The 26,617-nt window shown below is 38.7% G+C and overlaps 1 protein-coding gene across 2 annotated transcripts in view; it reads right to left on the bottom strand.

Moving 5' to 3' along the window:
* GRID1 (glutamate ionotropic receptor delta type subunit 1) overlaps positions 1–26,617 on the bottom strand; it is a 488,806-nt gene that overhangs the window by 99,810 nt on the left and 362,379 nt on the right. For both annotated transcript variants that reach the window (XM_033065524.2, XM_033065523.1), the window contains exons 5-6: positions 18,182–18,235; positions 6,247–6,420 (exon numbers count right to left, since the gene is read on the bottom strand). In XM_033065524.2, coding sequence (XP_032921415.1) covers positions 6,247–6,420; positions 18,182–18,235 — 228 coding nt within the window. The remainder of the gene's footprint in view (positions 1–6,246; positions 6,421–18,181; positions 18,236–26,617) is intronic.

The following is a 26,617-nucleotide window of genomic DNA, read 5'->3' as shown; positions in this document are numbered from 1 at the left end:
CCAGCTTCCTGTCTCAGATTCCAGTCTCTGTAGACTTAGTGTTTTGAGTTTGTCCAGGAACTACTTGTTCATCCACAGAGGCCTCCTGGCATTTTTGACTGACTTCCTTCTGGATCCTCCTCAGAGCACTCCTGGCTGTATCATTGCCACTGATCACATGGATCAACAGCAGCAGAAATGGTCAGGGGACTGTATGAGGCGTGGTAATCTCTCAGTCACATCCCTGGCACACAATGCTGGATCAGAACCATGTGCCTCTGTGTTTCCCAGAAGAAAATCACTGCTACTCTCACCTGCTGCCTTTTCTTAGTTGAGCTGGTTGCTACACAGGAGCTGCTTTACTCAGCTGAGCCTCTCCCCTGATGTGAACAGTCTTTTCAGCCTGCAAAGTGGTGAAGTAGCTCTGCAGGGGCACTTCAGGCTCTGGGGAAAGTCTTTTCCTCCTGCAGGTCCTTGCTTTTGCAGCTTTTCATTCTCCTCATCACTGCACCCCATCCCTCCCTCCCTTCTGGGTGTGCCAGTGGGAGAGTTAGGGTCTCTTTAGCCATGGGTCCACACTGCAGACTGTGCTTGGAGCCACCTCTCCAGCTTCTTCCCAGCCTCCCTGATGTTCCTCTCCCTTTCCATGGCCTCCTGCAGCTCAGCCAGGTGTGTCTGGAGCATCTGTGCCTGGACACACCTTTCACTGCAGGTCCTGGCACCAGGAGATAGGGCTCAGACATTCCTGGAGACATTCCTGGAGCCCCAGTCTGACACAAAGTGCCACACCCCATCCCTGTCCTGGTCACCACTGTCCCCAGGGTGCCTCGGGAGCCTGGGGCTGGCTCTGCTTCTCCTGGTCCTGCCCACACCCACCAGCCTCTCCCGTGGGCAGTGCACCAGTGCCTGGTTATTATAAATACACACTTGCTGCTCAGGGAGAGCAAAATCACAGCCAGCAGTCCAGCATTCATGAGAAAAACAGACAAAAATACAAACGTTCATTAAAGAGCCAAATGGCAGCTTCAAACTTCCAAAGGGCTATTTATTTATTTATTATCCCTAAGGTAAATAAAATAAAATCACTAAAATTCTCCTACAACCACTAAAAAACAGGTCTCAACTGTATATTTTTTAAGCTTTCTGACAGCAAGGAATCTAACTACTGTTTTATTTAGTGTTTGCCAATTCTAGTTTAAGTATCTCAATGAGCTTTCCAAAGAGTTCTTTGAAAGCCTGCGCTCTCAGAATCTCTTTTTAACTGATAAGCAGCTCTTCTTTCCTTTTTAATTTTCTCCTGTTTTTACATAGTTACACATATCACAACACTCTTTTCTTTACAGGTTCTGTTCTCTGAATGCTCACTGTCCTTCAGCTATTCATTACGGGCATTTAACATCATTATGAGTGTTTTCTTTGCCAGTATGTTTTGTAACAACATGTCAACAATAAAACAAGGCCTGGATTACACTGTAATGCTCAAATTTGTTAGCTAGAGGCATTGGCTTCACCCACTAAACATCTCAGGAATTTGGCACAGCTAACACTAACTATGCAAGGAAAGTCTAGTAGGAGTGCCTTGATAAAGAAAACTAAACACAACCAAGAGTCAAGCAGAAGGACAAGAGGTAAATGCTGGAATTGCAAAACAGCGTACAAGATTATAATTTTATCCTACCTCATTTATAAATAAATATGGGTGCAAATTAGGTTTCAGAGGCAATAACAAATGAAAAATGGAGGTACTGATGCTTTCCTTAAGCCAATATTGTCTGCTTCATGATTGAGCAGTGAACAAAAATTCAATGAAATAATTATGCAAATAGAGAAATCCAGCAGTCAAAAGAGGCAGAGAGGAAAAGATCATCGCAGAGCCTACCTGGGGTTTTAGCCCCCACTGTGATCACAAAATCCCCCCATGGCCACGGGACACCCGCAGTGCTCTGGGGTTTTTAATGAATTCTTCTGCTAACACACCTTGTAGAAAACACACGTCATTGGGCTTCAGGGAGAGATTTGTGCTGTGCAATGGGCAGTAAAGTCAGTTCAAGGATACTTTACATTCACATTCTACTCAGAAACAATTCACTGTGACTAAACATCTGGCCAAAAATCCAAATTAAACTTTGCTAAAGAGACTAACAAATGCAGGTTTGCTTTGAAAGAAAAGTAAAAATGTGGCTCATCAATCCTTTATGGGAGAAAGTGAATGATTTAATAGGACTTAATAAGTATTTACTGCCCCTTGCTAGGACTCTACAGTCGTGTAATAACAGCACTGTTAACAAGCCAAATGAGAATAATGCCATTTAGTTGGACAAAACTGTAGGATCAGGTCGTCAAGTTTAGGCACTCAAACACATCTTAAAAAAAAAAAATCTTCACTTACAGTAGTTAAATTGCGATGACTCCTGAACAGAAAATAGATCAGAAATAAAAACCCAGCCTTGCATGAGCAACTGCTAAGAGATACCTACATAGCTATCAGATGGATACATCATTGAAGAAGGAAATTTTTACTCAAGGAGAACAGCAGCTCTTTCAATGAATACCCTCCCACAGTTCTCAACATCTCCTCAAATATGTCCAAGCAATGCCTGGAATAGTTCTTCAATAGAGAGGTTGGACTCTCAATCAGAAATAGCCTCATTAATTTTGTGACACAGTATGCTGGGGTTTTCTTTTTGCCTTTTCAATTCTACAATGTATTTTGGGTCCTGCTAAATTATTTCAGATACATTGTGTCCCTTTAATATATTTCAATATCTTTAGAATCTTACCTGGATTGAACTCATCAACTACATAAATGGTAAGCAAGGGCAAAAACAAACTAATTGGAATTACATTTCTAAAGAGAAATCTTTCTTAAAAAAACAGAAACAAAAAAAAATCTGATTTTGAATTTATGAATGCATTGTGACTGAACTGATGAAAGAAAAAATACCTTAATCACAAATCAAGTTTGTAGAGTGCCATCAAAACTAATACTTAATGGGAAATATTTTGTAAACAAGCAAGTTATACAACAAAATTTTTTTCAAATGGAGTCTGTAAGAACGTTCCTGAAATAATCTAAAAATAGCAATTATACCACCATATGCTATCCAAATACCATGTGGGGATACATACCAGGTCTGGCTAGGACTAAGTATATTTAGCTATAAATGCTGAAGTGCTTCAGTGCTTTCTCTCCAGATGAGGCAACACTGATGGCCCAAACCATAGGATACCAACAGTCAATGGAAGAAAGCAAGTTCTAAACTGTGTCTTTTCCATTTACCAAAAGTAAATGAGACGGACACAAAAAATCCTACCTGAAGAATAAGACAGAGAGAAATGCAGTCCTCTGAAGTCAAATAAAATGATCAAGACAGGAAACTTTATAAAGCTTTTTCTCCACTTGAGGCAGATACCCAGCTGAGTACATTATACGTGCAAGAAATAAGGGCATGAGCAAAATTTTGACAAGTGGGTTGATGGAATAAGATTGGATTTCCACAAAGCATTCAGAACAGATGAGTTTTTGGATGAGCTTGCAGAACAGCCTGATCTTTAAAAGGCTTGTCAGAATGCCAAACTGGGATGATCACCCACTGAAAAACAACCTTCCAGGATATGATACTAAAGACACAGAGAACAAAATCGTTCCAAAAAGATTTTCATTAATTTGGCCAGAACAAAGTTAATAATCCATGACGTAAATGTTTCTTTCTTCACTAGCTTGTTAAAAGTGCTAAATTCTCCCCTAGAAAAATACTACAGCTACAGGTTGACAGAGATTAGCTTATTCTTCTTCAAAGTCATTAAATAAATAATTAACCAACAATAGCTGGTAAGTTACCTTGACAACAAACAATTATTAATATGAGACTGCCCACGGGAGAATGAGGCTGGGATTTCCAAACTGTGGTGTTAATCAAAGTACTTCAAAGCAACACAAAGATTCGGGGCTGGCAGGCAGTCACTGCCTCTGGTGGATTCATGTAGCCTGACATGGAGCTTGGAGCTCCTGCAGCCTCTGGCAATGGGGGTAATTCAGTGATGTACCAGTGCACAGCAAAAGGTCACCACTACTTTATTTTTTTTTTAAGCAGGAAAAATGAAACAGAAAATTGCAAGTACCTAATTACAGGACCATTAATAACATGTCGGTCACACTCAAATTATTATGAGCAGTATGTCCACAAGCTGCTACATAAGATATTTTGGCAAAACCTATGAAAAGTAAATACAGCTAGGGAGCACTTCAGGTGTAACTGCACCTGATAAAAGCATCCTGTATTCAATCTATAGACACTTAAAAATATACTGGGTACAGCTTATTTGGAGGGCTCTCACATGTGCCCTCTGTCTTTCATGCCAATGCAATTGTACATGAAAATTATGGAATCAGCTGCCAAAAACATTTTACCTCTGTACTTCTTTATCCCTCTTGTTTTAAGTTCATAGAGAAGGAACTAATGGGCAAAGCATAACATTACCACACCATTCTCTCAACGACAGTTTCTAAGGTGGTACAATATTTCTGGAAGATAGAAACTGTGTGTGTTTTGTTTCCCAAAGTCTGTATCTGGAAATCATCAGGAAGAATGTCCTTAGCTACAGATCCTTATCAATGAAATTTAGTAATAGGACATGAGGCTGCTGGTGCTAGCAAAAACCAGTTACCAGTTACTAGTGTCCAGTTACCAGTTTACAAATTTGCAAATTAGAACTTGCTCACAGGCCTGTCAGAGCCCTTCAGATGAGCCTCTGAATTAGATTATGCATAAACCAGCATAGGCAGCAGTACTCAAAATCCTGCTGTAATGGAAGATTATTCCCCAATGAGTGATTTGTTGGTTCAGCACAGATAATTTTTCATCATACTGGAAATTGCTTTGATCCTCTGAAATGAGCGGCCTTTGTTCTCATTACAGCATACCTCAGAGTTACTAACAAAGATCAAAAGTGTCTCTTCTTTCTGAGCAAGGCAGACAAAGACTTTCCCCTGTGCAGAAAGAGTTCAGCTACACTTAGAACTACAGGGGGTGTGTTTGGCTTTTCCCAAACTTTGCCACGGCGAGAACAGAACCTGAGCCTGCAGAGCTTCTCTTCAAGGAGGAACTGCTCTTATCTGTCCCTTAAAGTATATCAGTCTCTGCAGCTACTTTTTAGTGGGGTGTAAATAAGTAAATTTAACATCCTATCCCTAGCTGGGAAACCTTATTCCATTTCCTTCCTGACAATCTCTCTGCCTCCCTTGGTCTGAAACTCTTCCAAGCTTGGAGAGGAGTTCCACCTTGCAGGAGCTCTGAGCCCACACCACCCTCCTGAGCAGGCTGCAGCAGCCCAAGCCAAGCCAAGCCCCTTCTGTGCCACTCCACCATGCACACCCACACTGGACAGCCCACAGGCTCAACCACTGTGTCCTCACTCAACCCTTCTCAGTTTAGGACTAAGTTTACAATTAAATGGTTTTAAGCAAGTTTATATTCTAAGACCCACTACAGTTTATCCAACACCTTCAACAGTGATACAGATGAGATTTTTAACTCTGTCTAAAGTAAAGCAAAATACATAAGTCCTACTGAAAGTCCAAGGCTTTTGTTTCTGAATTACTGCACTATCATTGGAAATAGCACCTATTAAATGATATTTAAATTACTGCAAGAAAAATTCTGATATCTGGGACAAACTGCCAAGAAATGTCAAGATGTTGCTAACACCAGAGTCAAATGTGTTACCAAAACCTGAAACTTGAACTAGCAGTGCATATTTTACACACTCAGACAATTATCAGCTACTGGAGACTTCTGAACTATTGAAAAGGGACAGACTGAACATATCAGCTTGATTCAGTCCATTACCTGAAAATGAAATGCTCTGCAACCCAATACCTGTCAGAGTTCTATTATCCTCCCCGATTACCTCTTTCACAACAGATGTCTAATAAGCATAAATACAATAAGCAAGCAGCAATACCACAAGACTATGATGGCACAAAAAATTTCAAACATAAAAAGATTCTTTAGAGAATGAAATATGCAAAATCAGCTCTGAGTTAGTGCAACTACTTGCTGATACTTCGTGGACATAACATCATACCTAAAGCACTCAGCACTGGGAAATAAAATAAATTAATAGTCAAGAAAAGTTGACCAAAGGTTACATCCTCAGATTTATCTGTACTCATTTCCTTCCTCCTCTGAGTTAATACTGCCACAGAAAACTATCGCATGGCAAATTTCTAAGATGGACTTTTTTGTGCTGTGCACAGCTACTGACCTGCAGCATCTGAAGGTAGCCTTCCTGTGGATCACACAGCAGGGATGATATCCGGTGGTTGTTCCTCATGCACCTCTGGTTGTTGTCCCTTGACAGAGGGAAAATTTGCCGGATGACTGTCATCCTCCCCAGAGCACTATGCACCAGCTCCAGAATTTCATTATCAGTGATTTCCTGTGAACGGAGACACAGTCATTTAAAAACATATATTTGTCCAGACATTTTATGTATCTTTTTTATTATTGGTTAAATATTTTGGTTAAAATTTTTTAAAAGACAATAGAAGAAAAATTTTACAGATGCACATGCTTTGTCTAGGCCAATTGTTATTTTTTGTTTAATGACAACAATGCTATTTTTAATACATCATCTGAAACAAAAGAAAACAGCCTAACACAGTACCATCTATCTTGGCAATACTACAATTTTGCAGATGTAGTTCCTCAAAGGAAAGCATCAAATGGTCTCAATAGAAGCCTTAAAAAAAAAAAAAAAAAGCCTTGAAATGAAATTTATATAGGAAGACCTTTTGTTTGACAGACTAGAACCTCACTATATCCTCAGGACAAAAAAACAATTGAAAAACATAACAATCTTCAGGAAATATGGTTCTTTCACCTGTGAACAACATTACAAGAAAGCACTTTTCCCATAAGTACAGTAGATCATTTCTGCAGACTAATCCTGATAATGACTCAAGGAAGTCCTTTGAGGTTACGTGTATTAGGAAATAAAAAATAGGAGAAACTTTATGGAGGGGTCTGACACATTTAGGAACATCAGTTTGTGCACACAGAATAATTTGGCAGAAGATATAAGGAGACCTCAAGGACAGGTTGCTTTTCTTTCCAGGCTTCACAACTTCTAAAGCTTTTCTGCAGATCTTCACACACCCCAACCTCCTAATCCATCCTGGGACAGAGCCTGCATCTACTGCTCTTATAGGGAGACTGAAGGCAGCTCAACTCCATGCTTTACACATTTTGTGTTTAAAGAAAGACACAAAACCAAAACCTCTTTTGAAAATCACAGGCTTATCTGATCCTGAAATCATAATAAAGGTTCAGCTTGTGATGTTTTTGTCCTGGCAGGAGGCACTGCTGCCAGCACTCACCCCCCAGGCACCTGCTGTACATCCCAGCTCCTCACCAGGGCCACCAGCAGCAGCTGCAAGTCACATCAGCCCATGCCCAGCACAGCTGGACTGCCCTGGCTGCACAGCTGGGCCAGCCCAATACTCAACCTGCACAGGGCTCTCTCAGCTCCTTGCAGCTCAGGGGGCTGCACATTACTCATGTTGCAGGTATTGGTCAACAGGGCCCAGACCTTGTGACGCATCATCAGCAGAAGTGAACCTGGCCCTGGACATTTAACATTCAAGGGAAAAAAAGTATTGTTTTTTCTTGCCATTGTCTCTGTCAAGCTGTGAATGAAATGACCATGGGGTTATAATAATTACTTGTTATGGTTGACTAGTACTGTACCTTTGCTCAATTTAGTTCTTTGCCAATTTCCTTTTTTTTTTTTAGGAACATGAATTTTTAACTTTGCAGAAGGTGAAATTCATTGCATTAATGACAGACCAACTAGTGTGGCATGAAAAGAGTAAAATCAGAAAACAAATATATTCTTATAGAAGACAAAGATTTTGAGGCTTAATAGAAAATGCTGGGCAGCATTTGCTAGCCTTGCAAGGAGACAGTGCAGCAGACCCCCAAGCTCTACAGACCCCTCCAGGTTTCCCCTCTGTGGATCTGAGGGGTGCTAAAACCACACAGCATGTCTAAGCTTAAGTCTGAGGGAGAGACAATTTTATGGCATAGCTTTAACTCATAACCTCCTCAGCAGCATCCCTTGGTAGGCACACTCAGACCAAATGGCTGAAAACCGAAAGAGAAAGAATCACAAATCATCCAAACCTTCAGTTCAGCTCTCACCACACACATTTTGTGTCCCCTCTAAGTGATACACAGCATTTCAAAGATGTCAGAAACACAAACATTGGTCATTTGTGGGATTGGTTTATCTGTTTATTTATCTGCACACAGAGCTTCAGTTAGTTTGCAGTACCACGTCATATTGCTCAGGGGAATACTTCAATCCGCTTTCGGTGTGCTCAGCTATCATAACACAAATCGCAAAATGAGACAATTATGTTTCACATTGCAATCTCTATTTTCCTAGAGGTAATGACAGAAAATTATAAATTTTAATGACATTAATAATTTACAGAACCAAAACATATTTCCAGAGAATATATCCCTGAGAAAACTGGAGGGTTAAACAGAACAGCAGTGAGAAAAAGGATGCTCACGGAGACAAGCTAGAAATTTATTTGGATTTTTTCAGTAGTATCAATGCTGTTTGGTGGGTTATTCTAACTCCCCTCAATGCACTATTTACACCTATAAATGAACACTTGTTGAAAATCCAGAAAACATAATTCAGCTAGCTGTTTTTCTAGAAGGTTCACCACAGCTTACCCTGCAGATAGATTTATTCAATATTTACATATTGCTGGCTTCTCTGCATCCCACATGACACACACATATATACACACACGTATGTGTAAATGAGAAAATGAATCCTTTAAAGAAAGGACACCACTTTTCTTACACAGGAAATGTTCTAATACAAGTGTGCACGACCACCTGTCCAACTCCCATCCTCACTGTCCTCCCACACGTCCAGTACTACACCTCACTTCTTTTTTCACAATGCTCCTAAAAGTCTCTACAGGGATGTAGTCATAATTAAATTTAATTAGCTCTATTTCTAGATATAAGGACTCTGCACTGGGTGTCCAGATGTCTTTCTCAGATCATAGTGAGTGCCTATACAGTAAAAGATCCTTTGATTTAACGAAATATTATTCCATACTAAAAATTCTCTTGCCGGGGAAGGGGAAGCACACAAAACGATAGTTAGAAGTTGAACAAAACAAACAAAATATATTACTGTGGAAGAAATATTATGATTCACTGATAAAACAACTCACCAAACCTCATCTATGACCTTGCTGCTAGCTGACTGAGGGTCTTTTTGTGTAATCCCACATTAGAATTAGGCCAGTTCTAAACCCTAGAAATTTCTTTGGGCAGGATACAGGTGTATATCCAGCTTCAGGTCTATGTATAACTTCCAGAAAGTTATCAGAAAAAGAAAACCCACAGAATTTTGTGGGAATAAATAAATAAATATAAATGCTGTGGTGTAAAGATCGCAGCCAAAAGGAGAGAAGTGAGATTTCCTTAGGCAAGCAATAAATATAGAGTACCTGGAATACAATTAGAATAAATTGTAATTGCAAATTGCTACATTTGGCATTGAAATGTGTCATTTCCTAAATCTTACAAAATTTCCACACTCTGTTCCTTGTATTTCTATTCAATTTTTAAACTTTTTCACTCTGTATTTTTGTATAATTTGAGAATATATTGGAATGCTTGCCCCACTTGCATTCATAAATGATCATTAAAAGGTCTGCATTTTTCCAAGAAAAAGTAGGATTTAGGAAAGTGTTAAAGTTTTACTAACTTCTGATTATCAAAGTAAACACAAATATCATAATACAGATTGGTGCTTTAAAATTAAACAAAGAAAATAATCTTAGGCACTTCCATATGAAGAGAAAAAGTGAGCAGAATCCCAGTCCTACCCAAGCTCTACCCAAGTAAAAATTAGGCCACAACAATTTGCAAGGGGTCTAACTGTTGATCACCCAAAAATGCATATAACACAGGTATTTCTGGAAAAATATTCTCCAAAAAAAGTGAGAAATAACCACTGCATTCATAAAGTTTTTTCACTTCCAAAGTGAGCTTTCCCAATATCGCTCTACAGCCATGTGCTAAGAAAACTCTGTTCATCATTCATTATCTTACACCTTCCTACATGCTGCCCTTGGCAAAAAAAGCATCTTGCTGAGATAGAGACTTTATCTGATAATTACTGTTCTATTTTCTCCTCATTTTTCTCAACTTTCAAAAAATATTTCATAAAGGAAAATAATAAAGAAGTGCCCAGATGACAGCTGAGGAGCCATTTGATTCTCAAATCAAGAGGTCCAGTACCTACAGACACACTGGGCATATCTGATGTGGTGAAAGGAAAGAAAACAAATATTGGCAGAGGCAATGCAAGTGCAGAATGAAAATGGAAAGTAAGAAATATGTGACACCAGGGGGTTGATGAGACACTTTCATGTCCCTCGTATAGAAAACTGCCTCCTATAGACAGCAGTGGTGAAGAGAGACCTCTGAAAACAGCAGAAAAAAGAATTGAGCTTGAGTCCAGAGAAGGATTAGCAGAAATATGCTCTGAGTGAATGTTCTGAGAGGGAAAAGGAAAAGCATCAATAGCCATTTTTCTGCACTATGCTCTGACTGATCACCTGGGCTGAGCTTGGGAAAGTTTTATCTGTCCACTGAAGATCTATAAATTAATCTGCTGGCAGCACCACCAGCATCATTTGGAAAGTGTCATCTGTCCAAAAAAGGAAGAATAAGGTCAACTGCTGTCTAAAATTTTTGACTGGTATTCAGGTGATGAGGACAATGTCATCTCAACATGGTCCAAATTTCCCAAAGTCCCTTAGCACTCTAACTTCCTGTCTAAGGCTCCTCTGATGAATTGTCTACTCTTGCTATATTTCCAAAATTTTTTATTACTTTTCCTGCAAAAATATTCCAAGAATTTTTCTTCTCACTTCACTTTTCCCTTCTCTTTCTCAGCTAAGAGGGCTTTTCTGACAAATATCATCATATCTGGGAAGAATTCAACTAAATATATTAGAGATACATTTGCTTTAGTACTTTCTCAGTGCTTACAGATTCATTTTTTTTTAAATCAGTATCTTTATTGAGGATTGGAAAGAGAAAATATTCAAAAGCAACTTTCTCTGGGTGTTAATCAGAGTTTAGTTTTATTTTTAAATTAAAGTTTACAAGAATTTCAGGGGTTTTTTATTACTGAATGCTTTGCTTTCCTTGGAATTTGGAATTTAATACTCTATTTCTCCATCTCTTTGTTTCAGATTTCTTATTGAAAACACTCTTCTACCAATAACAGACTGGTCCCTGACTTTTTTTTAATTTTAAGCATGTTTTTGCTTAGCACTGTAAAAGCTACTGATGATTTTTTAAAAGCCCCAGTTATTAAGCTCAGGTTAGTACATGAAGATCAACTAGTTTTCCACATTCTATTAAAAAAAGCTTATTTTTGCAGCTTATTATTACAAATACATTAGAAGTACAACTTACCTTTCTGCTATCCACCCCACAATGTTGCACTGTAAGCTGATTTTTGTTTGCTTGCTTTTAAATGCGACAAATACAGCACAACTTTTTCTAAGAGATAAAGAAATGAGCCCTTTTCAACCTTAGAGTCAAGTTACTCTGCATAGCATTAAACTGTATGTTGAAATACAGGAATACAGAAATTCAGTCACCAATTGAGCAGTCCCTGTGAACACCTCCTCACTTCTTAAACCACTGTGCCATGAGAAATACCCACAGGGGTTGGCATTTAGCCTACAAGGACTTCTTTACCCCATGGTACATTCCTTTCTAGTAACTACCTGATCTTCTAGACAGTGAAACACTAACACAATGAAATTTTTACCAGTTTTCCCCACTATTGATGTGGTTGCAGTTTGAGAATTTAGAAGCGAATATTGAATTTTAACATTTGTTAGTCCATATGGTACAGAATGTGGTGATTCTAAAACTAAAAAAGAAGTTATTATGTGTTAATAACAAATGCTTCTTTGTATCTGCTCTGATGTGGATTGATCTGAATCAATGAGAATCAATGTAATGTAAAGGCAACAAATGAAAACCATAGTCAAGAGGGAGCTCTGATCTTTAGCTTTCAAACTTATTTTTCACACCTTACAATTAAATCTATTTTTAAAACACTAGAAGTGCAAGTAATTCATTACTAGGCATTATTCTATCCAAACCAAACACAATTACAACATAATCCTCCACTACAAATGGCTGATACCAGGAAACACGATGCTCAGTTCATCCCTGGCTAAGTTATATCACTGAGGTGGCCCCTAGGGTGGATTTGGCTGACAGAATCTAATCAAACACAGCCATTCCAGCTTATTCACTAGACAGAGAAGGATGGAGATCCGTGATGGCTGGCAATCAACCATGAGTCACAGATCCCATACATTCCTGTTTACCACTGGAAGTACTGAATAAATGGTTCGGTAAGAAGGATATGCAGTGACTCTGTGCATAAACTGTCACTGTCACAACCATACTGAAAAAAGACATGTGGACAGACCTAGAGCAGGAGATGCAGATCAGAAAATACAAAACACAGTTGTATTTGTCTTTCCATACTGACACTGAAATTATTTAGCTGACTTATATAATGTGAGTAGGATGCTGAAAAATGAAGAATAAAAAGCAAGAGCAGAACCAGGTGTGAAAAGAGACAGATGATGGAAGAAGGTAACCAAGGAAGTTGTTCCTATACACTTTCATACTTAGTTCATAAACCATTTTCCAATACTAGATCTAATTTCCACTGCAGAAGACTAAATTGTATTTCCCTTATATTTCAGATTGAAGATGTGACCATATTCTTGTTTTATTTGTTCCCATGTTTTTCAGCCTTTACACATGGGCCATATTTTACCAAGCTTTCATCACACTAAGTGCTTTCCTCTACATTTTCAAGATTGTTCTGCATGTCTTGTTCTGCTTTAAATTGTTTTGCCTAAAACTTGCAGTAGTGTTCCAACAAAGCCAAGCTGATGTCAAACAGAGTAAAATAATTGCCTTCCTTATCTTACAAAGGATGTTTCTGGTATCGTATCTGAAGACTACATTTGCTAACTCAGCAGGACCACAACAGCACTGATTCTCATTCTGGTTTTTATCCACAAGGATTCTAAGCTCCTCCTGCAGATGCTCACCACCTATACCTCATTTTTATAGCCACAAGCAAAACCACTTCTCTATATTAAATCCCACCCTGTGGAGTGCTTCAAATTCATCTAAAACAACTGGAACTGCAGAAATATGTTTATAACAGTCTTATCATAATTAATAGTTTTTATAAAGTCAGAATCAGGGAACTGGGTAAAAACATTAAACCCCCATTTTTCAAGTAATCACCTCTCACTTTTCTTTATCTTCTGCTATATATAAACTTTCTCTTATTACTTTCCATGGTCCCTGGTATGAGTCATTTTGCAACACAGCCTTATTTTATAATCCCTTACTTTGTTACACCTTTACACTCTTCCCTAGCCCTTTTCTTAAACCACTTTTCCTTTAGAATTCATCTCTGATTTCAAGTTCTGTGAAGATAACCCACTGTCACCATAAGGATACTTTGTTATGCCTTCATCTTCAGAGAATCCCACAATTCTTTAGCCACCCTTTACTTACCAAGTTATCTTTCCAAAAGCATCACTAGTTTCCCAAAGCTGTGAAGTTGGACAATCTTTTGATGTCCATTAGCCCCATGGTCCTTTTCCCACCTCTCCCTGTTCTCCAAAGAGTGCGTGTTACCATGGCATGACCACTTTCACACCAACTATCTTCTGACTTCCTCAGCCCATTCTCCCTTGGCCATAGTTAAATCTGAACTGATGGCTGCCTTAACATTTTAAACATGTACAGATAATGCCAATCAAAGGAAATCTGTGAAGTCCTGTCTGTATCCCAACCCTACTTTTTCCACTGCCAGGGAAATTAAAATCTTCCTTTCTTTTAATTTCTTGTCCTTGGGGCATTTCTGTCCAAAATAAAAATGCACTTTCAAAAACAGTCTTCTACAGTGTCTTCTGCATGTTTCCAGGCAAAGGATAGCACCTCACCTCTCCTCAGCTTTAGAGCAGGTACAGATGGTTTTGATACGTAACACTTCATTGCATTTTTTTCATCCCTACCTGCCCTTCACAAAAAGTGTTCTCCTGTATCAATGAGTAGTCCTGTGCTTTGCCTGACCATGTCTTACAGCTTTCAATTAAACTACTGAATAAAAAAGAATTTAAAAAAGAAATTAAAGAAATTATGTCATAATAGCGAAACAACTAATTTTAATTATCTGTCAAATTTTGTACCATTCCACTTCCAGGAAAAGTAGTTCATTCCTTTTTGTACTGATTTACATGTAAAAATAGTGAATATTTATAAATCTGGAATTAGAATTAAATATATTGATATGAGGGGATAAAATACTGTGTTTAATTTGGTTATATTTTTGTTCCATATTCAAGTTTTCTAGAATAGTTTGCCTTTTCTTTACCCTTGGAATGGAGACAATTTTAAAAGCATGAAATGTCTCACAAAAAGGGAAATATGGTTTCTAATTCTTTTTATACTCCCAGACCTACTGTTGCTGCTAATAAAGAAGGAGACACAAGCTCCTGGAGCACTGCTCCTGGTTACAACCACATCCAAATTCAGTTTCAAGTATTGCTCTTGTACCTCTCCCACAGACACTTGCCCTGGGCAAGGCACAGCATTTTCTCAGAAAAGGCAGGAAAAGAGAAGGGGAGAATGAAAAATGTCATGAGGAGCCAACAGAGATGCTTAATGCCAGGTATGAAAGAGAAAGAAAAGTAACAGAAAAATAAAAATTAAAAAAGAAAACTAGGAGGGAAAAAACAGGAAATAAACATCCAAAAAACGGGGCAACTGTGCCAGCCTTGCCAAAAGAAGCAGAAGCACATGTCTATCAAAGCTGGTGGATGACTTCAACCATCAAAGGTATAAACAGCAAAGGTTCAAGCAGAACACCAGATATGTTCTAACAGATCTTCCAAAACTGCAAATCATTGACAACTCCCCACACAGCCAATGAAAATAGTGTTTTGGACTATTCTGGAGATGCTGCTAAGCACATAGTAGTCATCATTTGGAAGAGTTTGCTTTTACACAGATTTATATGGGAATCACAACTGTTCTTGCTTTTAAAAAGCTATCTGGCATGTTTAATCCAGAATTTAGGTAGAATAACTACCTTAATGAAAGCAAGGAATGATTTAGCATTTCTAGATGAGTAACAACAAAAAGTGCAGATGATGAAATATAAATCAAAAAGGGGATGGGTAGTTAGAATTTTTTCCCTTCTAACCTCCACCACTTTTGACAGCTATTGCAATATTGAAACATAACCTGTTTGAAACCAGGAAAGTGGACACAAAAATATATGTATTTTTAAGTAGGTTTGTAATGACTTTGGCTGCAAAGAGGACATATGAGGGCATGATACTGCCTGAAAAGACCCATCCCTGTGTATTCTCTTACCCTAGAAAACCTGACGGGTAATGTTTCAGTCTTCCAACCCCACACAAAAAATTTAACTCCCAATTAATCAGCCTTTTTCTAAAGATGACCAAGTCCTTTGTCACTAGCAATGGCATCCAACTGAACAGATACTTTAGCACAGACCTGGGTTATTGAAAACTACCAAACAGGATTTTGTCAGCACAGCTGTTTGTTCATTTGCTGTGTAATTACCAGTCATGTATAGATTTAAAGTTAGCTCATCCAAAGCTTGGTGGTCTTGCTTACCTAACAAAATTTAAGTGATAAAATTTGTTCTACCTCTAAACCTTAACTCCTATTCCAACCACATGGGAAGATGCCCAGGGGAAAAAAAAAAATAACCGAACACAAAATTTTATTGGATTGTCAGTGCAGAGAGAGTAAAGAAGATTTAATTAAAGTAAGAAGATAATAAACTCTCTTATTGAAATAATACAATGCTATATAGTCATTCTTGCTATAGCAAGGTAAGTCCAAGTTTCAGGTCCTCATTAGCTTGATGAGAGGTGGGAGACAGAGCATGCTGCAAGGTGCTCTGGGTCAGCAGATCTCTGTAGCCCAAGCTGAACAAAGCCCTTCAATGGTTCCCTGAAGTGCAAAAGGTCTGAAAAGCCTGTTTACAACCCAGTGCTCTTCACATCAGGAACCTCCAGGGAAAGAATTGTCCTTCTGTTCCCTTCCTGCTACTGCCCCTTCCATCAGCCAGCCCTACACCTCTCTTTCCTTGCAATAGGATCATTAGGTCCCAGGGTGAACAGAGAAGTGTAGGGTCCTCAGTCTGCCCTGGACAAAAAAGATGAACTGGCTAAGGTTTTAGTCCATTTGATTAATGGACTTCTACTCTCACAGAAACATATAAAAAAGAGCTGATTTGACTGTAGGGAATGAAAAGTTAATTCCATTTTGCAAATCACAGAAGAATCAGCATGGTCTTTTCTATCAAATATTCATGCAGTTCCCACTATCACTAATTGGAAACATGTACATGGAAAGCTTAATCAGTCTGTCCTCTTGTTTGCTTGGGGGATTGCACACTTAAATAAGAAGCAAGCCCTAAGGAACCTCCATCTTTCTATAAATGCATCCATGGAGAAGCTCAATGCACCTTCTTCCCACAGGAGCTTTAAGCACACACACAAACTCCACTACTTCTCTTAAAGAAAGGACAGCCAAGACAGTGACTCTTCCTTTTGCCTGCAAAGACTTCTCCAAAGTGTTTTGAGTCTGAAAAGCTTCTCTAATTGTCTGTTTGGACTTAATTGCATTTTGAGATATTTATAAATTATGTGCAGATATTTTTCACTGGAAATTTGTACTCTAAATTCGTATGCTGCTCTCATAGTTTCCCTACCCAGTTTTTAGCCACAAAGGAGAAAAAACAAAAGCTTCCAAAGGACAAGCAGAACTGACACCCTGTGTGATTTGTTTGTGTGTGTACAAGTGTGCACACATTAGTGCACGAGTGATGAAGGCTTTTATCACAATGTTACAGATTCAGGCTTTGTGAAGTGAATTTTAACACATGAACAACAGCAGTAAAAAATTCACAAACACTCCCTCTCTATAAATGTTTAGGGAAATATGCACAGTATTATCTTTATGTGAATATAAACACTGACTCTCTGGGCATCTTGCTGATGTTTTGTAGTGGGTCATTACAGCAGCTGACAAGCCAGGAGGCACTTAAATGCAACAAGGACTGGAAAGAATTTATAAAGCCTGTACAAGCAGGGATTTCACTCGCTTTCCCTAACCCCTATTTAATTACAGAGCCTGTCTAATGCCACACAATACAATTTACAGTTACTATTAAAAATTGCTTAGCCAAAATTATTAGCGAGGTGCAAAGAAGGGAGTGAGAAATTAACAAAGGAACTGGCTATTAGAGGCTATGCATTTATAATATAAAAATAAGACAGCGAACACTGTTCTTTTTAAATTAGATATTTTGCTATCTTTAAATAAATCATTATTAAAACAAGGAATTTATCAGTGTTTTGTAAGTTACTATACATGATACAACATTTCATGGTTTTTTAAATGTGAATCTGAACAGATTACCATTAGGGCATCATGGCACTAAGGTAAAATAAATAATCATTGTAGCAGGACAGGATCCCATTTGCTGCAGAGGGGAAACATTACACTTTGAATTTAAGCTGTTCTGGGTCTTGGCCAACACACCAACACAGTTTTGTACTAGAGAAAGTCTGTGTATCATGTAAATATGTATTTGAATGGACTAAGCACGCAAGCATTATTTCCTCTCCTGGCATCAGTGTGCAGGCTTTCACAGCAGTGGAGGGTGAGCTTCTGCCACAGATGCCTGTATTTGAGATTTCTTTTGCGATATTCTCTTCTTCCTAAATAGCTAATGAAATAGTATCAGCAGGAACGTAAAAATAAGTCTCCCAGCTGCTCTGAGGTACATTGGAAGCTTTATCTTGACCCCTGGTGTGCAACCTATGCCAATTCAACTAAGACAGACAAACAATGACACCACAGAATTTCAACCTTGTGCCATTCAAAAAGCAAAAATGTTACATGTATGCTCTGTTTGGTGTGTCAAAACATATGAAAAAAAGATGGTGATGAGTGAGTGTAGCAAGCTGTGTTTTCTCTTTTGACTTTCTTACCTCATTTACATAGACCCAGTGACTATCCTTTGATGCAAGGTTGGTTTCCACAGCCTACAAAAATAAAAAGAAACATAATAATAAAAATAAATAAAACATGGAAAATATATTCCAGGAAGAACTTATATAAAAATGTACTATTAAGCTCATTTTGACTGTTTTCATTGCTACTGACATTGTTTCAGTATAGTTCATCTCTTCCTCTGCTGCATCATGGAACAGTAACTAATTGGTGGTAGCCACCTTTCTCTGACTTAAGTTCCTAAACCAAAGTACCCTGACTGTGTCCATGTACCACAAAAGCACACTGGGGCAGGGTGGTACTTTAGTATAAGGGATCCTGTAGATGAATAACTGCATGGAGCATGCAGTTCAGGAGAGCTAACTTCTCTATGGCATATCTAATGCATCCTACTCAGCTGGGTTTCGTTTTCAATATGCCTTCCAAAATATATTGTCTGTGGTCCATTACACCTCTGATAGTTTTTCTGCTATCTAACCTAGTTAATTAAAAACATAGCAGTGAGAGTTCATCCTTTCTTCATATTTACCTGAGGCTCAAGAAAAGTTATGATCTGCATAGTAACTTTTTTTTGTCTTCCCGGTATGAACTTGGATAACCACTACATATTATAAATAAACATCCTGTCTCAGCAGTTCGCATGTTTACCTATACATGTGTAACCCACAGGGAAGCTAAAATTGCACTACTAGTTCTGAGAATCTCAGCTGAAGGATCTCACAATATACATCAAAGTTCCTAAGTTTCCCTTTGTTTGACATAGGTAAGCTCACTTCAAGACACTTAATAGTCTAATAAGGTGATAGCAAGCATGGAGAGATGTACACTATTGGTACTGTTAATGTCCTGCTTAATACATGGTTAAACAACTACTACAGTGTGTTCATCTCTCCTAATAAAACAGTGCACACATGTATTTCAGGAGGCAGTTCATTACATGGTTTTGAATGTTCCTGCCTTCAACCATTTCTTTTCTCTGTGCCAGTATGATCCCATTTATTGAACAGATATTCTTATCTCTCTTTTATAAATGGCCCTATGAATCACTGAAATGAACCCAGTTAAAAAAAAAAAAGCAAACAAATGCAAATTAACAAAATACTTCCAGTTACTTTTTTTTTTTAACCTGGATAATTTCCACAGTATTTCAAAAACAACTGCAGTGGTACTGAGAGGCTCTGTAGACTGTAGCACTGGGTTGAGCAGGAACATCATCAACCACCTTCCTCTTCAGAACACATTTGCATAATAAGCCTCTCAGATATTTAGTGTCAGATGGGATGAATCACCTTCTCTTATGACACTGACTACAGATGACTGGCTTAGAATAAACGCCCACGACTTCTAAGGCTGCACTGGAATGACAACAGATCCATCCTTAATATAGGCTAAGGGATATCTGATTCCTTCAAAACTATGGAGTAAAACTTCACTAAGTAGCCAACACCATCATCTTTAACATTAATCTTAGCTTACGCTGTGTCCTTAAAAAAGGTATAAATTACTTGCCTAAGTAATTGTGTTTTAAAATTATGCTCATTTGTGTAGTCCACACAACCACAAGAGAAAATTGCGGGCAACACACATACGTCCATCTACTTCTCACGTCCACAAGCTGAAATACTCCTTTAAAGAGACAAAAATCCCAAGAGAAACTGCAAACTCATCAAAGGAAGAAAATCAACACAGACAGAACACAGTAATTCTCTTCATCATGAAGGGCATTATAGGAAAGTAACAAAACCTGGTGTCAAAGCAGATAAGAATCACTAGAGATAACACTTCTAGCAACATAATCCTCTCCTAAACATGTAGTAAAAAACTGACCCCTTGGTAACTGCCCTCTTTGAAGTTCTTTTAAGCTGGGAGGAACATTAAGCCGACCACCTGAGGAAGAGCAGCTCTTAGGAAAGATTGCAGTGAAGAGGAGGGCAAAAATGTGTGCATTTTCTCCCTTTTCACCTCCCAGATATATCCAGACAAAGCCAAAATAGCCAGGTGCTGTAACATATAGAGAAAGAGCAAAGTGCTTCTAGCATTAGCAAAGCAGAATAAAATAATGCTCAGGTGCAGAGTTATTGCACTGGCTACATTTAGTGATTCATCTGCAGCAGTGAGCAATTTGTATGAATAAATGCTCAGTCTGGAGAGAGACGCAAGAGCCAAGGAATTTGAAATGAATTATCGTATCTCATTCTTCTGGGTTCACATATCTGGGCCAAAGTTTTTAAAATGAGGTGCCTAAATTTAGGCTGCTAAGAGTTTATCTTTAGTCATCAGAGTGCCAGACCATTCAGCTCTCCTCCTACAGAGCCAGTGGCTCTGCATTCTAATAGCTTGAAATGTATTTAGAAACATCACTGTAGGTAGTCAAGTCTAAATGGCTCTAAATATCTTCTGTTCAGAACTGCAACACATAGCATGAAAAATTACTCAAAACGAAAACGTGCTGGGAGGGAGCTGAAACATCTTGCATTTTGTGCTTCAGATTTTGTACCATATATGCAGACTTGCAATCCAAAAAAGTATTAAAAAAGCCTCTATTGATAAACAGCTCTCAGGTTTCAACTTTATGGTATCACCAGTCTATTGCCAGAAGCTCATGAAAGTTAAGAAGTGTGAAAAGCAAGGTCCTGGAGACCTGTGTTATCATAAGGAAGTTTATTGAGAATTCTCAAAGTAAGAAAGAATTTCATGTTTTTAACTTAGTGAGCCTTTTTACTTTAAAGAGGAGAAATATATCAACACTTGGGAGATTATGGTTATCCATTTCTAATTATTCAAGCTGTACAGAATCTTGCCAATTGCTTGAGATTGTGTCCATCCATTCAAAAAGAAAATTGTCTATGAAACATCCTTGAAAGACCTATTGCATCCTACTTGATAAATGTACCCTCTATAAAGAAAGTAGGCTCTGAATTTGTGAGATTGCTGTGCCTGAGTAAAAGCATTGCCATCTATTGGGGAAGGATTCACAGGTTAAAAAATACTGTAGATTTGTATGGAAAAATTATTAATATAGGTGTAAAATGTCTTAGTTCTTTTTATACTTTCTGTGTAGTTGGGGTCTAGGTGACACTTGGGAGTAATGCTTCAAAATATTTCTATCAAATACACAATCTGTATTTGAGAAAAACAACACACTGGAAATTAAAGAGCATCCATCTTTCATTTGTTTTATCTCAGGGCAGCAAATAAATTCTACAAATTTGGGGAAAAAAAAGAGGTTTATTTTAGATTGTGCCCTTCTTCCTCCCCAGCTACTTTCCAAGAGCCAAATGTAAAATGCAGAAACCAAACAAGAGAATTGCAATTCATGCAGTGGACCACTACAAGTCGCAACATATAAATGGTACTATCAGAATTGGGCCAGAACTGGAAAATGGGAAGGGGAGCAGTGAATGCAGGAAATTGGTTAATTTCTCAGTAGAAAGCATTTGTAATAGAAATGAAAAAGGAAGAAACTGAAAATCAAAATACGAGCATTAAGATTTCAGATCTCATAGCAACACTGATAAAAGAGTAACAAGCTTCATGAAAAATAATCAAGGATAGTTTCACGTATACAGTTTTGTTTACTTTTAAAAGTAAAATAATTTACTGCAAATAATCCATGACAACATTATTTTATTGGAATACAGTGGAAAACAAATATTTACATTGCCTTTATGAAGAAGTAACTCGGTTCATTATTTTATCTAATGGCAATTGGCAGGATTAAAAGAAGTTAGGAAAGTAAGTAGTAAATACTGCTATGTTCAGAAATAATTCTGCAGAGGGAAAAAAAAAAGGGAAACAATCCTTTCTTGAACTTTTTAAAAAATCTGAAACTGAAAACCTCTCGAAGCATATAATAGCTGGCCAGTAATAGGGAAGGTATTTTCCAAATACCTGGCTGCTTTGCCAGGGTCAGCACCTTGCTGTTAACAGCAAAAAGCAGGCTGCACAAGAAGGGATGCAGGGATGAGTGGCTGGACACAACTGAGAGGAGACGCTGTGGGTGTTCAAACAGACCTGGGCAGGCTGTGTTCCAGTGACAGCAGGATGTGCTGAAGAGTTCAGAATTACGTGCAGCAGTGTTATAGTTACAAACCTGTTGTCTCCTCCCTGTGCATCCAGGGGAACAGGCAGTAGGAACGTCTGGAAGCCCTGTAACCAACCCTGGGATCCTAGAAGGAAATGTTTTGCAGATGGCAAACACAGATGTTCCTGTTGTGTCTCAATTTTTGGAAACAACAGTTGCCACCCTGAAATCCATGATGTAAAAGAACCACCAGGGAGTGGTGTTTTGCTAGGAGGGATACCAAAGTAGCAAAAGTTATTACTTGTACATCCTTTAATTTAATGGTGAGGATAAAGAGCATCATAGCTTTCCACATTGAGAAAACAAAGCAGAGGGCAAACTGGGGACTTCACAGAAAACAATTTTAAAAGGATGTCCTAAGAGACACTGGAGGAGCTCAAAACCAAATATCTTGCACACTGCAATGGCTTAATCCCAGTCAGTAACTAAATACCATGCAGCAACTTCTTCAACTCTCTCACCTCTCCCAGTGGAAAAGGGAGTAGAATCACGAAAAAAAAAGGTAAAACCTGTGGTTTGAGATAAGAAGAGTTTAATAACAACAACAAGAACACTTTGAAAAATAACTGTAATGAAAAAGGACAGAATGAAAAGACAGAAAAATAAACCCCAGAATGACAATGATGCACAATACACTACTCCCCACCTGCTGACCAATGCCCAGCCCTTTCCCAGGCAGCCACCAGTGCTCCCAGCCAACTCTGCACAGTTTATAATCTGGGCATGATGCTCTATGCTGTGCAATGTGTCTTTGGCTACTTTGGGTCCATGTCCTGGCCACGCTGCCTCCCTGCTCCCTGTGCACCTCCTCGCAGGAGGAAACTGAAAAGTCCTTGATAGGGAGTGAGTACCCCTTAGCAATAACTACACCATCAGGGCATTATCAGTGTTGTTCTCACAGTGAATACAAAACACAGTACTGAACAGCTACTAGGAAGAAAAATTAACTCTATGCCAGCTGAAAGCAGGGCACGAAGCGATGACTAATTACAGCTGTCATCAGGGAGCAGATGCACCTGCATTGCAGTGAGTGCTCCGTGTCACCGACTGTCCCTAGACCAGAGCTCTGGGCCTCAGTCTGCTACAAAGCTCCTCCTCCACAGCTGTATTCCCACTGCAAGACCCCAGTGCAGAGCCCTGTGTGCAGACATTCAGGCCATGGCCAGCCCAGGGTGCCTGTGTTCAGGACATTCCATGTCCGAGTATCCGGGACCCCCATGGCTGTCACACTCACAGCACCTGAGTGACCAGCTGAGGGACAGAGGCCCCTCCACACCTGCACCCTGCACTCACTCACACCAGGTTTCCTTCCTGCTCAGTCCCAGGTTTCCCATGGCAGTGACTCAGACATCCCAAACTCTAAAATAATTTCATCTTAGTACAATAACAAAACAAACAGCTTGAGTCTGTGCATCTGAGGAGATACCACAAACGAAGGAACCCCTGAGTTTAATCTCCTCACAGTGTAAAGAAGGGGATATCTAGGTGTCATTAGCTTCTGCCACATCCCTCAGTGTCCCTCAGCTGGCCAGGCCACAAGGCCCTGGGCCCCTTGTCATGCCAAGGGTTGTCAGTTCAGGGCTCCCACCCAGAGCCACTGCACCAAATGTCTCCCTCAGCACTGAGAGCAAAACCCAGGCACAGAGCTGCTGGCCATGGAGTACCTGAGGAAACAGCCTGAGGAAGAGCCGAGTTCTTCCTACAGAACAGCATGACAATGACTGATAAACCCATTCTTTACTTTTCTTAACTTATTTTAAATTATTATTCATGAAGCAGGTATGAAGCAAAGGAGGGTTTGGGGAAGTAGTCATGTCTAAAACTCAGGTCCTTACAAATCTTTCATAAGGGATCAGTCTCATTAGTTCATTGCCTGTTTAATTTACCCCAGAACAGGTTTCAAAAGAAAATTGTTTCCAGCTCTTGTCCCAAGTAATTTTGTTTCCAGAAGGAGGTTCTTTTCCTTTTCCCTTCACATCTTTGGAGAAATTACTTGCCTACAGTGTTTTCTTTCCCCCATCCTCCAAGAATAACAAAAACTTTTTAGAACCATTTTTAAATCTATTACAGTAAAACTTCAGTAGGGGAGGACAAAAAGTCACTATCTTCTGTATATAATTTTGCAACCTGAGTCAAACTGCTGTCGGGTTTCATTGCAGGAGATAGATTCGGATTTTTAAAAATAGCTTTGTTCTTGATTTAAATGTCCAGGAAGACATCCTAAGAATCAGGAAACTGGTTTTGATCCCAAAGAAGAGCTACAGACCAAGTTTCCACTGCAGTACAACTGACAGTAATTAATTGGACAATACCAAAGTGCACCTGTTTATCTGAGAAGTTTTGTGTATGTCTTGGATACAAATAAGTTAAGATAGCAGATATGAAAAAGTCAATTTTGGTAGAACAGATGGGTTCATTTTATATCCCCTAGATACCCAACTTATATTTAGAAATGTCTTCAATTATAATAGTGCAGTTCTTGTCCAGGTGTGACTTGCATAGGTAATAGCACTTCACAGTAAAACAGTTTCTCTGTACTGAGATTTTTGCACTTCCCTAGAACCTTCCTTCCTTTGTATTTTAAATAAATACCTCTTGGCTCAGTATCTCCAGAGGAGCATTACTAGATTAAAAGTAAAGTAAGCATTACTAGCCACAATAAATAAATTATTTATATAAATATTATAATTCTTACAGCATACTAAAAAGCACTCCAAAATGATACCATTTCTAAGGTTTAATTGTTAATGGTACCATTAGAAGAGAAGCTAAACTAAAAATTTCCAGTACAGCATCCCAACTCTAGATAAAACTAAGATAATTCAGAAGAATCTTGAAGATAAACACTCAGTTGCAGTTAACTGGATCATTTTATTTTTATTATTTAATATAGGCTAAAATATCTAAATATAATTTCAAAGTGAAATATGAAAATTTTTCTTCTCTAAATGGTAAACTGGGAATTTAAAGAGTTTTCATGATGTATTTTTGCAGATAGAAAATTCACTGAATCTGTTCCTTTCTCACTGAACCTCATTTTCCAACAATTTGAACTTTTACTAAAAAAAGGATTGCCAGAAATTCCATATTCTTCCTTCTTTCTGACCTTATTCCCAGAACATGTTACATGTACATGTTTTTTCCAAAGCACCTGGCATGCTCACCTGTTTCCCTCATCACTGCACCTCATGTCCATGATGGAATTAATTTTACTACAATTACACCAAGACTGTGAGTTCTGAATCCTGGTACATAGGATTCCTAGAAGCCATTAATGAACCACAAGCATAGCATGCCTTTAGTATCCACATTTTTTGGTGTTTCTCTCTGTGTATGACTTCATTCTTGGTCTACACTCTACGAACACATTACTGGCCCTCTCTCAGCGGGGACCTTTTTTGAAGTTATGCACTGTTACATTAAAACATAAAGCCTGATACTTTCTGCAGAACTGCACTGCTGAGAAAAGCTGTTCTTGCCTCTGTGGTCCTGATGAAGCACTAGTAATAACTGAGAGGCTATCGCGAGGTCCAATGGCATTTTAACCATTCCAGGCTCCTCCATTAATCCAAGCCTATAAAACCTGACATGTTCAGCCTGAATCTCCCACACAAGAGAGGTCAAATCGGTCATGGAGATCTCTGTACCCTCATTAGTCTGAGCCAGCTCTCCGGGGTTCTTGATCCCCATAAGCTCTGTAAAATTTCATTTATGTTCTGTCCAAACAATATGTGATAGTCCTGTGTTGATGTCTGTATCAGTTCCTTCATAAGATAAACAACTCAGCCTAATGGGGTGGGGATAAAAAATAGAGAAGGGTGGGAAGAAGAAAGGAAAAAAAAGGAAAAGAAAAAAAAGAGGAAAAAATAAAATACATCCCTGAGCAAATTCCCAAATACCATCCACAACTGAATCCCATTTTTGGTTGCTAGCAAGAGATTTCACACAAAGAGGAGTAAATATGACCCAAACCTTCACCCACTTTTAGCACAGACCCCTGGAATTGATGAATGCTAATTAGAAGATGTAACTGAAATGTTGTAACAGCTCAAACCACAATATACAATTTAAGGTTTGTTCTGCACTAGTTGCCTGTTACTTAGGTCATAGTCGATGAGAAAAAAAATTACACCGAAGAAAACCTACATAAAAGGTAAATGTTAATCAAAACAAATACTGGAGATGAAGAGAACTACAGGAAGATTGTGGGAAGACTGCTGAAACTTCCTCCAGCTATACAGCTGTACTGTTCTTGAGTAACTACTGTAATACATGTGGCACTGCCTATCGTTTTAGCCTTAATCATTTCAATGTAATGCACTGGGATTTC

The sequence above is a fragment of the Catharus ustulatus genome, chromosome 8, assembly GCF_009819885.2.
Source record: "Catharus ustulatus isolate bCatUst1 chromosome 8, bCatUst1.pri.v2, whole genome shotgun sequence".
Lineage (NCBI taxonomy): Eukaryota > Metazoa > Chordata > Aves > Passeriformes > Turdidae > Catharus > Catharus ustulatus.
Note: the sequence above shows the minus strand (reverse complement) of the source record. Positions and strands in the feature narration are given on the sequence as shown.